Source organism: Anolis carolinensis, chromosome 4, assembly GCF_035594765.1.
Source record: "Anolis carolinensis isolate JA03-04 chromosome 4, rAnoCar3.1.pri, whole genome shotgun sequence".
Lineage (NCBI taxonomy): Eukaryota > Metazoa > Chordata > Lepidosauria > Squamata > Dactyloidae > Anolis > Anolis carolinensis.
Genome location: NC_085844.1, coordinates 185,039,677 through 185,052,433, shown reverse-complemented (window position 1 = coordinate 185,052,433; position 12,757 = coordinate 185,039,677). Strand labels below are relative to the sequence as shown.

The 12,757-nt window shown below is 44.8% G+C and overlaps 1 protein-coding gene across 13 annotated transcripts in view; it reads left to right on the top strand.

Moving 5' to 3' along the window:
- The first annotated feature begins 1,703 nt into the window (after positions 1–1,703).
- Positions 1,704–12,757, top strand: part of rnf220 (ring finger protein 220) — a 363,311-nt gene continuing 352,257 nt past the window's right edge. For 3 of the 13 annotated variants that reach the window (XM_062979641.1, XM_062979639.1, XM_062979640.1), the window contains exon 1: positions 10,688–11,356. In XM_062979641.1, the coding sequence (XP_062835711.1) occupies positions 10,732–11,356 (625 nt within the window). In that variant the 5' untranslated portion in view covers positions 10,688–10,731. Of the gene's footprint in view, positions 1,951–10,608; positions 11,357–12,757 lie in introns of those variants that run through there. The other 10 variants (XM_062979633.1, XM_062979632.1, XR_010005774.1 and 7 more) reach the window with 9 other exon arrangements.

Genomic DNA, 12,757 nt, shown 5'->3' with positions numbered 1-12,757 from the left:
TGTATGGCCATGTTCCAGAAGAATTCTTTCCTGACATTTTGCCTGTATCTATGGCAGGCATCCTTAGGGGTTGTGAGTTCTGCTGGAAACTAGGCAAGTGGGGTTTATATATCTGTGAAAAGTCCAGGGTGGGAGAAAGAACTCTTGTCTGTTTGAAGCAGGTGTGAATGTTTCAATTGGCCACCTTGAATAGCATTGATTAACCTTTCAGCTTCAAGGTCTGGCTGCTTCCTGCCTGGGGAAATCCTTTGTTGGGAGTGTTAGCTGGCCCTGATTGATGTATGTCTGGAATTCCTCTGTTTTCAGAGTGGTATTCTTTATTTACTCTCCTGATTTTAGAGTTTTTAAAAATCTGGTAGCCAGATTTTGTTCATTTTCATGGTATCCTCCTTTCTGTTGCAATGGTTCACATGTGGCTTCTCTGTGTAGTCTGACATGGTGGTTGTTGGAGTGGTCCAGCATTTCTGTGTTCTCAAATAATATGCTGTGTCCAGGTTGGTTCATCAGGTGCTCTGCTATGGCTGACTTCTCTGGCTGAATCAGTCTGCAGTGCCTTTCATGTTCCTTGAGTCGTGTTTAGGCAATGCTGCATTTGGAGGTCTCTTGTCCACAGCTGCACGGTATATGGCAGACTCCTGCAGAGGTGAGAGGATCCCTCATGTCCAGTGATTCTCAACCTGTGGGTCCCCAGATGCTTTGGCCTTCAACTCCCAGAAATCCAAACAGCTGGTAAACTGGCTGGGATTTCTGGGAGTTATAAGCCAAAACACCTGGGGACCCATAGGTTGAGAAAAACTGGTATACAAGATGCATGGCCTGTACTTTCAATAATGTGCAAAGTCAATGGAAATTATCTATGTACTCTAAAATGGAAGCGTGATTATTGGTAGTGATGCTGGGAGCCACTTGCCTGAAAGCAGCCCAAGAAGGAGGGTCCAACCATTAAGTTGGGGAGACTGAATAGGTCAATAGATGAGGAATAGGCAGCAGGGCCATATTCACTAAGAGAAAAACCACTGCTCTTGTCCTTTGCTGAACGGCGCATTTGTTGGATTAACTTGGTGGGTCTGTAGATAGTTTGTAGGTTGTGTTTATTCATCAGCTTCCTTAGGAAAGGGTGCTTCTGGAACATGGCCATACAGCCCTGAAAATTCACAGCAACCCTGTGATTCCAGACATGAAGGCATTGGGCAACACTTCTTCTCTTTGCATACGAAGTAGCAGGCTAGGTCTTTGAACTCTACAATGGGGATGGATTGTATAGAAGACACCCCAAACCTGAGTTTGTCTTGCTGATGGTTACTTGTGAATACTTGGGAGTCTCTTTTAACGATGATGGTGCTGTAAACACAGGCCATACATACACATCGGTTGAGCGGCAAGGCCATGTTTGGGCCCAGTCCCAGCATCCCAAGGCCCAGGTGCCCCCGAATGCGACCCAATCTAGCCTGGTGTCCCTCGGTTCCTGGACGGCACTGGGCTGTAAGGGAGGAAAGGGGCACCCGGGGCAGGACCTTTTCACCAGCCTCGTCCCTTCTCGCCCATCCCCGAGCAGCGGGGCGCCCCGGCTGCGGACTCCATTTCCCAGGCACCCTCCCGGCCCTAATATATTCCGTCCTGGGGCCGGCTTGATGCTTCTCTGTGAGTGTGTGTGGGTGTGAGTGTGTGGATGCGATGCGAGCGGGGCTGGGAGTCCCTGGGCGAGCGGCGCGGCGCATTGGCTGATTCGCGGCAGCTCCGAGCGGCAGCGCTGTGCCTCGCTTGGCTCCCGGCAGCCGCGTCAGGCTCTCTCTCTCTCTCTCTTTCTCTCAATCTCTCTCTCTCCTTCCTCCTTTCTTTCCATGCTGGCCCAAAGCGCTCTCCCACACGCGCCGGGGTCAGCCACGTCCGGCTCTTTCTCAGGGTCTCTCTCTGCTCCAAGGGGGACGCCCGAGCCCAGCCATTGCCACGGTGAGTCCCTCGGAGGGGCGAAGTAACACAGGGTGGGTGGGTGCGAGGGTGGGTGGATGCGTGGGAGTTTGGGCATGCCTCCGGCTCGGTCGGGGCTCTCTCTTGCCAAGTCCGTGCTCAACTTTCCCGTCCCGCTCTTTCCAAACTACTTCCCGGACGCGGACAGTGGAGGAAGGCAAAACTTTTGCAATGCCAGGCAAGTTCGCCTCTCCCTTTCCTCCGCCTTTTTCTTCCCTCCCTGGAAAGTTGGACGGGCGGCGGAGGCTTCTCTTGGGCTGGAGCCACAGGGCGTTCAACGGGTCAACTGGCGTTACATTACCGGTGTAATGGGTCTACACTGACCATATAATGCGGGCTCAAACTGCATTACACGGCCGTGTAGATCCAGCTTTGGGTTCGGGAGGAAGTGTATTTAGTTGTGTCAAAAAGGTGAGGCGTTTTGGATCAATAGGGTGCCTCCTCTTTCCCCACGAAGGGTGCGCTCTGGTCCCAGGATCTTTTTCTTCTTCTTCTTCCCCTTCTTCCATCCTCTTCTCTTTCTTCCTCTTTCTCCTCCTTGTTATCCTTCTTCTCTCCTCCTTCTCCTTTTTCCTTCCCTTTCCTCTTCTCTTTCTTCCTCCTTCTCCTTTTTCTCCTCCTCCTTCTTTCTTCCCTTTCCTCCTCTTTCTCCTCCTTGTTATACTTCTTCTTCTCTCCTCCTTCTCCTTTTTCCTTCCCTTTCCTCTTCTCTTTCTTACTTTCTCCACCTTTTTATCCTTCTCTCCTCCTTTTCCTTCTTCCTTCCCTTTCCTCTTCTTTCTTCCTCCTCCTTCTTTTTCTCTTCTTCTCTTCTTCCCCTTCTTCCTTCCTCTTCCTCTTCTCTTTCTGTCTCTTCTTTCTTCTGCTTTCTTCTTCCCCGTCTTCCTCCCTCTTCCTCTTCTCCTTCTTCCTCCTTCTTTTTATCCTCCCTCTTCTCTTATCCTTCTCTTTCTACTTCTTCCCCTTTTCCTCTTCGTCTTCTCTTTCTTCCTTTTCCTCCTCCTTCTCTATTTCTTCTTCTTTCTCTTCTTCTTTCTATCCTCCTCCTTCTCTTCCTTCTTCCTCCTCCTTCTCCTCCTCTTTCTGTTGCTTTCCAATTGAAAATTTGGGCATGGGGTGGTGTTAGGTTACCGGGGGAAGGAGCACCCTTGCAAAAAAACAACAACAACAGCAACAACAACCCCAAAATGTGGTCTCTCCCCTTCTTCTCTCGGGCGGCAAACCCCACGGGGAAAGGGAGGTCCTGCCCGGCTTTCCAGTTGCAACGAGGCAAGTTTTGGGGGAGAGAGCGAGGGCTTTGCGGAGGGGAGCGAGTCGAAGTGTCTCCCACAGAGGTTGGCTCGACGCTGCCGTATAAAGCAGTTCGAATCTGCATTATATGCTCAGTGCAGAGCATGCAATGCAATTAGTTCAATTCCGCGTAGATTAACCCAGAGTTAAGGCAATCTGTGTACACTTTAAATAAAACCCCAATCATATAGAACCCTTGTATGCCTTGAATCACCTTCGCTGTAATTGTGCTGTCGAAGGCTTTCATGGCCGGAATCACTGGGTTGTTGTGAGTTTTCCGGGCTGTATGGCGATGTTCCAGAAGCATTCTCTCCTGACGTTTCGCCTGCATCTTGGCTGTAATTAGGGCGCGCGTGGAGGAACTTGGGGCAGTTTGGAACTGCGTGAAACGCTCAGTGTAGACCCCCGAGCATGCAGTTTCGGTTTATACGGCAGCGGGGACTCCTACAATCCAGTTCTAGGTGCATTTTAGGGGGATCCACACTGCAAGGGAGATCCAGACGGATGGATTCGAAATAAACCCCGCGTTTATTCAGCGCGACTTTTGCGCCTCTTTTGTCCCGAGAGTTTCTTTCCTTGGCCGCGCAAGGGGGGAAATATCCTCTCATTGGGACAAAAGGTGGAAGTCCTGTTTTGTGAGGGGGGGAAACAAGACCAGAAACAAAGTCCTGCATATTTATTGTTGTTGTTGTTATTTTAGCGATGCAAACTTCTGAACCGTTCGCCTCTTTGCCACGATCCCTCCCGGGAAACTGCGGCAGGATCTACACGGCTATGAACTGTTAGTGCGGACTCATATCAATCTGAAGCTCTATTATTTGGCATTGTAGATCCAGGCTGGAAAAGCGAGGTTGCGCCTCAAAAGGGCGAAGGGAAAAAAACAAACCAAGGGAAGGTGGGCTCTTTGGAGCAAACTTTTCTGCCCGTCTCTCTGTGTGTCTCTCTCTCTTTCCGAAGCCAAAGCGAAAGCCAAGCCCCGGCCGGAAAGAGGTCTCGAGGAAGGAGGAAGGAAGGGGAAACCATTCCTCTCCTCGCAGACCCAGAGGCAGAAAAACCATCTGTTTGGGGCACAATGCAATCCACGCCGGTCGCGGCGCTGAAGGCTTTCGCCTCCCAGACAGGAAATGTGCCGGGAAGGGGACGACGGGTGGCCATACATCCAAACAGCACGTTTGATGAGCTTTGTTTGGTCATTTTTTTTAAAGGGGGGGGGGGTTAAAAAGAGCTTTGGAGGGACAATTGGACTCGGGATGGACCCCCCACCTCCCTCCTCCAGGCGCCCGCACACGTTTCCTGAAAGGAGAGGGAAATTCGTTGACTTTTGAATAGTGGAAGGTATTTCGTACTTCGATATATCTACCTCTCTGGCCCTTCCACGCAGCCCTATATCCCAGAATATTAAGGCAGAAAAGCCCACAATATCTGCTTTGAACTGGGTTGAGTCCACACTCGGATAACGTGGGATTTTCTGCCTCGATATTCTGGGATATAGAGCTGTGTGGAAGGGCCCTCGATCTATTGGATAGATAGAAAGATAGATATAGCGGGGAATTATTTTCCGTAACCTTTGGAGAGCTTCTTTCTTCTTTCTCCCACTTTCGTTATGACCAAGAGGTTGAAACGTCTCTTTCTTTTCCCCGCTTCGAAATCGTCTAAAATCCGTTTCCTCTTGAGTTGCGGAAGGAGGGAGACAGTCGGGACAGACAGACAGACAGACAGACACCTGTTTCCAGGCGCAGCTGCAGAAAAGTGAGAGAAGTGCGGGCTTGGAAAATGAGAATTGGGGCCCCTGCCACGCTGCTGAATAAAATCCCACATTTTCTGTTTTGAACTGGAATATATGGCAGTGTGGACTCAGATAATCCAGTTCAGAACAGATATTGTGGGATTTTCTGCCTTGATATTCTGGATTATATGACTGTGTGGGTTTGTTTTCTGCTTTGGCTGAGAGCCGGAGATTGCTGGGATTCAGGGAGAGACGCTGCGGATCCAGATCAATAATCCTGTGTTTTCCCAAAACAGAAAAGCAAAGTTGGGAGAGATGTCTTTCGGTTTCCCTCTTCTAAAACGGTGGGAAAGATTTGGGGCACTTCCACACAGCCCTATATCCCAGAATATCAAGGCAGAAAATCCCACATGATCTGAGTGTGGACTCAGTGTGGGATTTTCTGCCTGGATATTCTGGGATATAGGGCTGTGTGGAAAAGCCCCCACTAATACGTGTAGAAGGAGCTGGTGACTTCGCTTGTGTGGGCTTCGGCTTTTCCAAAGTTGGGAAGAGACGAGCGATGGGGTTTTGTGTGGCTTCGAGGGACAGAAATGTGTGCGCATTTTTCAGTCTCTAACTAAGAATCCTAACTTCCACGCAGCCATATAACCCAGAATATCAAGGCAAAAAAATCCCACCATATCTGCACTGGGTTATCTGAGTCCACACTGCCATATATTCCAGCTCAAAGCAGATAACGTGGGATTTTATTCAGCTGTGTGGAAGGGACCTAAAATTAAAATGTCTTTCTTTCCTCCACCGGATCCCCGTCGTTTAGTTTTTATTTGCCTGTGAGGTTTTTTTTTTTTTAAAGAGTTGCAAACCGAACTGAGGCGAGGCGAAGCGGCTGCTTTGTTCTTGGACCGTGGGACCCGATCCCCCCTTCCTTCCTCCCTCCTTTCCTTCATGTAAATGGATCTCCATACCTTCCGAAGTGGGCTTCCTTGGTCCTGAGACCTTTCTCCTCCTCCTCCTCCTCCCCACCTCTCGCTTGTTTCCCTCTTTGGGTTTCAACTCTTGCCCCAGATGTTTCCCAAACCCACGGAGGCCCCCACTTTGGTCCGGAGACCTTCTCCTGGCTCCATTCGATCATCCCATTTGTTTGGACTCTTCCCCACCAAAATCCCGTTTAGTTCAGAACCCTAATCCACTTGAGCGCTTTTAATCCCTTCCAAACATCTGGGACGGTTTTTGTTTTTTATCATATCAGTGTCTCACCACCAGGAAGACCTCCAGAAATTTCGGTTTCGAAAATGATGGCATTACACAGCAACAACCTGTAGTTGTTGCTTTGTAATCTCAGCCTCTTTTCCCAGGGAGCGCACGCTTTTATTGAAGCAAACTTCACCTACTTTGTTAGTTTTCAATGGTTTCCTTTCATTTCCTTGTGAATCGGCAAAAGAATCACGTGTATGCCTTTATTTTAATTCTTTTTTTATTATTTTAATTCTTGGCATCTTGATGTTGGCCAGTGCTGGGACATCACAGAAATGCAACCTGTTATAGTGGTCTGGAAAGCAGATTTTGTTTGTTACAGTTAAGAATGGAAATGTGAGATATATATATATATATATATATATATATATATATATATATATATATATATATATATTTTACAAGGAAACACTCTATTGTTTGGAATTAAGACAAATATTATATACTCAGTAACAAGTGAGTTTTGCATTTTCATCTTGGGAAGAGCTCCATTTTTAATCACTTTCAGGATGTGGCCAAAATGATGGGTGGTAGATTCTGCTGTATTTTAGCTTAGTTTCTTTTTAGCAATTGGTTAGATAGCTTTTTAAAAGCAAAATAATTAATAAAACAAGTTCTAAAATGAGTTGGGCGTGCACTTTTATTCTAGAATTTGATTTGTTATGGATGATAATCATCATCATCATAACTTTATTTTTATACCCCACCACCAAGCCCAGAGCATACAACAATATTTACCAGCTAAAACACACATAAAAACATAGAATATAACATATAATAGTTCTAATTAAAACAATTAAAAACAGCAGGGTATAAAAAGCACCGTAAAAGTATATCAAAGCAACCTCCACAACCAATAACCAGGACTATGGTGGGCATGATCAAACTAGGAGGGCTGGGCATGGGCTTGTGCAAAAAGCAGGCTATAGGGCCAGAGCTGGGGGTAAAGTGCTGAGTGCAACCTTATCAGTAAATTGGGGCTGGGCATTCATGAACAGGGACTAACCTTCATTGATCCAGGCTGAAACTTGGGATTCGGATTCTCTTCATTCTTCCACTTCAGTATACATTTAATTGGTGCAAATGACAAATGGTTTAAAAAATATTTTTATCTATAACATGGTAATTTTGAAAATATAAATGACCAGAAAGTATACACACACAACACATATAGCTCTGCTCATTTAATCCAAATACCCAGTGGACAGTTTATGAACCTTCATAGATTTATCTCCACCCCCTTGGCCTCCTCCACTCCTTGTTTAGTTAATTTAGCAAAGACTTTTTGCAATCTGTTTGGAGTTTGTCTGATGCCATGGAAAAGTATCTGCTGATTTATTTGGTTGCTTTTCGATTTCTGTCGCTGGACCGTCTTTTCTCTTCCTTTCAGCTAGGATGTCAGCTGTTATTACTTCCTATTGATCCCTTTGCAAAGTGAGAAGTGAACTAAAATTAATGTCAATTCCACTGCTTGGATCAATAGCTGGAGTTATTTTAATCTGGATTTGCACAGGGTGCTAAATTAAAAAAAATCAGCATAGAGGCAGAAAAGTAACAGTTCCTGGCTCTGCTGTGCACTCTCCCTTTCCAGCCCCCCGAATGCTTCATCAGACTGGTTAACCTGCGATCCATATTTTTTTAATTAAGCAGGTCAGTTAGTTTTCTTATTTTGGGTTCCATATTTAAAAACCAATGACATTTTGACATTGGGAGTGTATTAACTATAGATTTTCATAATGACTGGCCTTGCCGCAGCCTCATCTGTACATGCCCCTAATGGCGGTGGTGATGGGAAATAAAAATGTGGGGCAAAGCCAAAGGTATGGTGGAAGGAGCTAAAAGACAAGGAGAAAGTAAAAAAAAAAAAGAAGGCAGGAGTTAAAAAAAATTAAACTTGGCCTGGTGCAATATGGCAATCTGTTGATTTATTCTCTGCGTAATGAAGTTTGCAAACGAATAAGGCCGTTGGAGTGATTCACAGTATCCTACAAGGAGTGTCAAGTGTGGCTTCCAGATTACTAATTTATGAAATACATTTAACGTTATGAGGTGACAGTGCAAGTAAAAATAGAAAAGCAGGCACAGAGGCATTAGCAGTACGCTCTCACCCTTCATTCCCCCCTCCTTTTACTTAAATCCTAGACATTATGGTTTTCCATCAGTCTCTCAGGTCAATTTATATTTAATAGTGTATTTATCTCAGTGGGTATCTACTTGCCTTAAAATAACAGAAAATAAATATTCCGATTCCCCCAACTCACTAGGCATTGCTTTGTTTTAAAAAATTATATTTGTTTGCTTGATTTCTTTTATAACCTGACTGTATATAAAGCAAGAAGAGACCCTTAGGAAGGGTGACTAGGCTGTCTTTTGCATCCATCTGTCCACAGCCAGAACTTCAACAAAGTTTTATTTTAAAATTTGGAGGGAACCAAACCTTGTTAATACAGGGTCTCTTGTAATTTAGCACTGATCTGTAATGGGTAGAAAGCCCAAATGAAGAAGTGGTGTGATGATATCCAGTCATGATCACATTTATTAACAGTCGCAGAATATGTGGGTACTGGATGGGAGAAAGGAAGTGTTCTTGTGAACTGCATGAAAGGCAAAGCCAAGATGCCATAGAGTTTGTTAACCTAAACCCACTCATTCACAGAATACAAAAGCCCACTCCATTAGAAAAAAAGATTCTTTCACTAAGTTTTATTTGCTATGTCTGACCTTCTGGAACTAGCAGACATATTCTGTAACAGCTTTTTATTATATGATTTTTTTGGTGGCCTTTTGAGTGCCGCAAGGCTAGTATATTGTTTAAAGTAATAGTCCACGTATATTAAAGTACATTGTGGCATTATGAATGGGTGGCAGTAGAAGCTTACACGTTCACACGTGTGATTCTCACTTGGTTATAAATAAGATTGTAGTATCAGATAACTAGAAAGTGCTAAAAGGAAAGTTCATTTCATTATTTATACATTCATACCACTTCACATACATGGAAAGGGAAGTTTGTCTTGTATTGTTAGTTTACTTTTTAACATTTCAAAGTACAGTAGTTTCAAATAAAAAGCAAACTTATAAATGTTTTTAAGACTTGTTTTATAAATATTAATGACAACAGTTTATAGATCTATTCAAGCATAAACACATTAGGAAGTAAAATTTTGATCATTATGTACTGTCTTCAATCCAAAAGGCAGATGTTTGCAAGAGATCAGATAACACTGGCACCAGTTATGATTTTAAATATTGCTAGAGATGCCAAACACTTTTATTGCTGAAGTCACTGCTGGTTTCCTCTGAAATGGGAAAAAAGCATAATGGGAGATTACAGGATATTTTGTTTGTTCCCACATGTAACATTGAAGATAATGTAAAATCCATAATGTGTGTGTGTGTGTGTTAGCACAGGTACATTTGCACGCTTGCCTCTGTAACAGAGAATAGACTCCCTGGCCACACTATTTATGCATTAATGGATTGTTTAAATACATGTACATGCGTTCATTTGTAAATTGTGAATAATTAATGCATTATTTATTTCATTTTTCATGTGCAGCCCCCTAGATTTTAAGGAATAGTTGACAAAAAAACCTATCATATGCTTTCATGTTATAAGATTTTTTTCTGGATTTTTAAAACCTGGCAGGAGTCAGGTAATATGTCTTTTATATGCTCATCTGAGACATTATTTTCCAAAATATGTGGCCAGAATCGAACATCCCCTCAGGAGAAGGTTAAATTGCATCTGCGTCTGTCTGTCTCGGTCTCTGATGTGTTTATGGGCATTGAATGTTTGCCCTATGTGTGTATAATGTGATCCGCCCTGAGTCCCCTTCGGGGTGAGAAGGGCGGAATATAAATACTGTAAACAAATAAATAAATAAATAAATAAATAAATAAATATCTCTTTGTTGGACTCAGAGGCACTTGTCCAGGACATTCATTATACACAAACCAGATCTGGCTTGATCTGAACTTCCTCTGTCCCCTTGCCCTGCAGTATGGCAAAAGGAGAGGACTGTTAAATTGAAGATTGATGTACAGTCTGTATGACCCACAGAATACCATCACTTTGGGTGTGTGTTGTTTTATCTACCTCCAGAATTTGTCACCTGAATATCAAGTTAGGTTCTGGAGCTGTGAATTGGGAGGAGGAAAGAGACTTGTATGCACACACCCTTAGAGGGAGTTAGAGGCCCTTCCAGTTCTTTGTGAACTTGCCTGATGGGTTTCTAAAGGAGAGCACATGGAGGTTTTGTTCTGACTCATGCAATTTTCCTGCTGCATGAAGAGCAGCCAATTGCCAAAAACTGACTGACAATTAACTCCCCCTGTCTTTCTCCTTCTTTTTTCTCCCTCTACAGCTTTGGGATAGTGATGAGGCCCCAGTGAATCACACTCTCTCCAACTCTATACTTAGACATCACTTTGTTTTCCATCCAGGGAAGAACATTTTCCTTGCGGCCCTGTCAAAGAAAGACGATCCGATGGACTTACACCGGGCAGCCTTCAAGATGGAAAACTCCTCCTACCTTCCCAATCCTCTGGCATCTCCAGCCCTGATGGTTCTTGCTTCTACCGCTGAAGCTAGCCGCGATGCTTCCATCCCTTGCCAGCAGCCAAGGCCCTTTGGCGTCCCTGTGTCGGTGGACAAGGATGTGCACATCCCGTTCACCAATGGCTCCTACACGTTTGCCTCGATGTATCATCGGCAAGGCGGGGTGCCAGGAGCATTCACTAACCGTGATTTCCCACCTTCCTTGCTGCATCTCCACCCCCAGTTTGCTCCCCCCAACCTGGACTGCACCCCAATAAGCATGCTGAACCACAGTGGGGTTGGGGCCTTCCGCCCCTTTGCCTCCACTGAGGATAGGGAGAGCTACCAGTCGGCTTTTACACCTGCCAAGCGCCTGAAGAACTGCCATGAGACTGACTCTCCCCACCTTCGCTTCTCAGATGCTGATGGCAAGGAGTATGAGTTTGGAGCCCAGCTCCCATCTGGCTCTCCCAGCTCTCTCAAAGTTGATGAGACAGGGAAAAAGATCTTTGCTGTCTCTGGCCTCATTTCCGACCGGGAGACCTCATCCAGCCCTGAGGACCGAAATGAGAGATGTAAGTACCTCAACTTTGTTTGAGCTGGGTCTCTGAAATGCTCTACAGGTGTATTTTGTAATGTCAGGAGGCGCGAAAGAGGCAGATGTGTGGTCCTGTTTCTGTTTAAATAGATGGTGAAGAATTAGAGAGGGAGGTGGGTTGAAAGAGGTCACGTAAGACTGAGGCCCTGAGCCACAGAAAATAGCCAGCAAACCAGAAAAGGGGAGGAGATTCTATGTTGTGAGCATCTTGGGAGCACACTCCCTTGTAGGTACGCACAAACATGGACTTTGAGAAATACGCCTTTTCTATTAAAATGGTTACCTGCTTTTTATAAAAGCATACACTTTCTTCCACTTTCTGACCCTTTTCTCACATACTTGCTGGCTGCTATAACTAGGTACTGCACTCTTCATATCAGTGTAAAAAGTGTATTTATTGGCTGCAAAAGACAAGCTGACAGAAGCAAGAGAGATGGTGACATTCAACACAATTTGAACACACTGCCCTAATAATCTTTAAATAGGTAAGAGGTATATTCTGAAGTTCCTTTTGCAAATCTGAAAGTGAAATTATTTTGCACAGACCAGCAGCCAAGCTGAAGCCAACCTGCATAAGATTCACTAGAGGAGCAATGCCTGTTGCTGTATTTCTCTCCCACAGCAGATCACTTGTTCATTAAGTGCCACAAGCTGCCCTGCTGTGGGAAAAGAAGTAGTATTCCGTCTAAGAAATGGAAGATAAGGCAATGTTTGGTTTGTGCTGATCTTTAAATCCAGATACACAGCTTAGATGCTGAGCAGAGTACCTGGCATCACGGGGGTCCCTTTGTTCTTTCTTAGGTTGCTCTGTCCCCTCCCCTTTTCCTCTTTTGCTTTTTGGGTGGGTCGATGTAGGAGAAGAAGCTGTGCTTTAAAAAAAAAAAGAATTAACATAGTATAGCCTCCCAGATCTCCGTTAGATACCATTTTTCTTATCCTCCTTTATGATGCCGAGGAGAGTAATAGAGACATTGTTGCGCTCTCTCCCCTGTCGGTGCTGCTTCCTCGGGCTGTCTCCTTGAATTAGGCGCTGTGTTAACTTCCCAGTGCTGCGAGGCATCTGCCGAAGGCCCACGTACCTTGTCAATAAAAGTCACCATAAAATCAACCTGCCTTGTAAATCCATCGCTCTTTGGTTTTGAAATATGCCATGAGTGTGTCTTTTATGTCAACGTTTGCAAGTGTGGAATGATCCCCTCTTAAAGACAGAAGCTATATGTTGCACCACAGATGTGCGCACGCTCTTCCCCCTAGTGTGGCTTAAAGTGTGTTAGAACTGCTTGCATGTGGGTTTGTTTTATTGTCTTTGATATTTGACTGCAACAACTGTGTGCGCAAGAGAAATAGAGAACATTAATAACAGTTGAAAGAAGAGGAG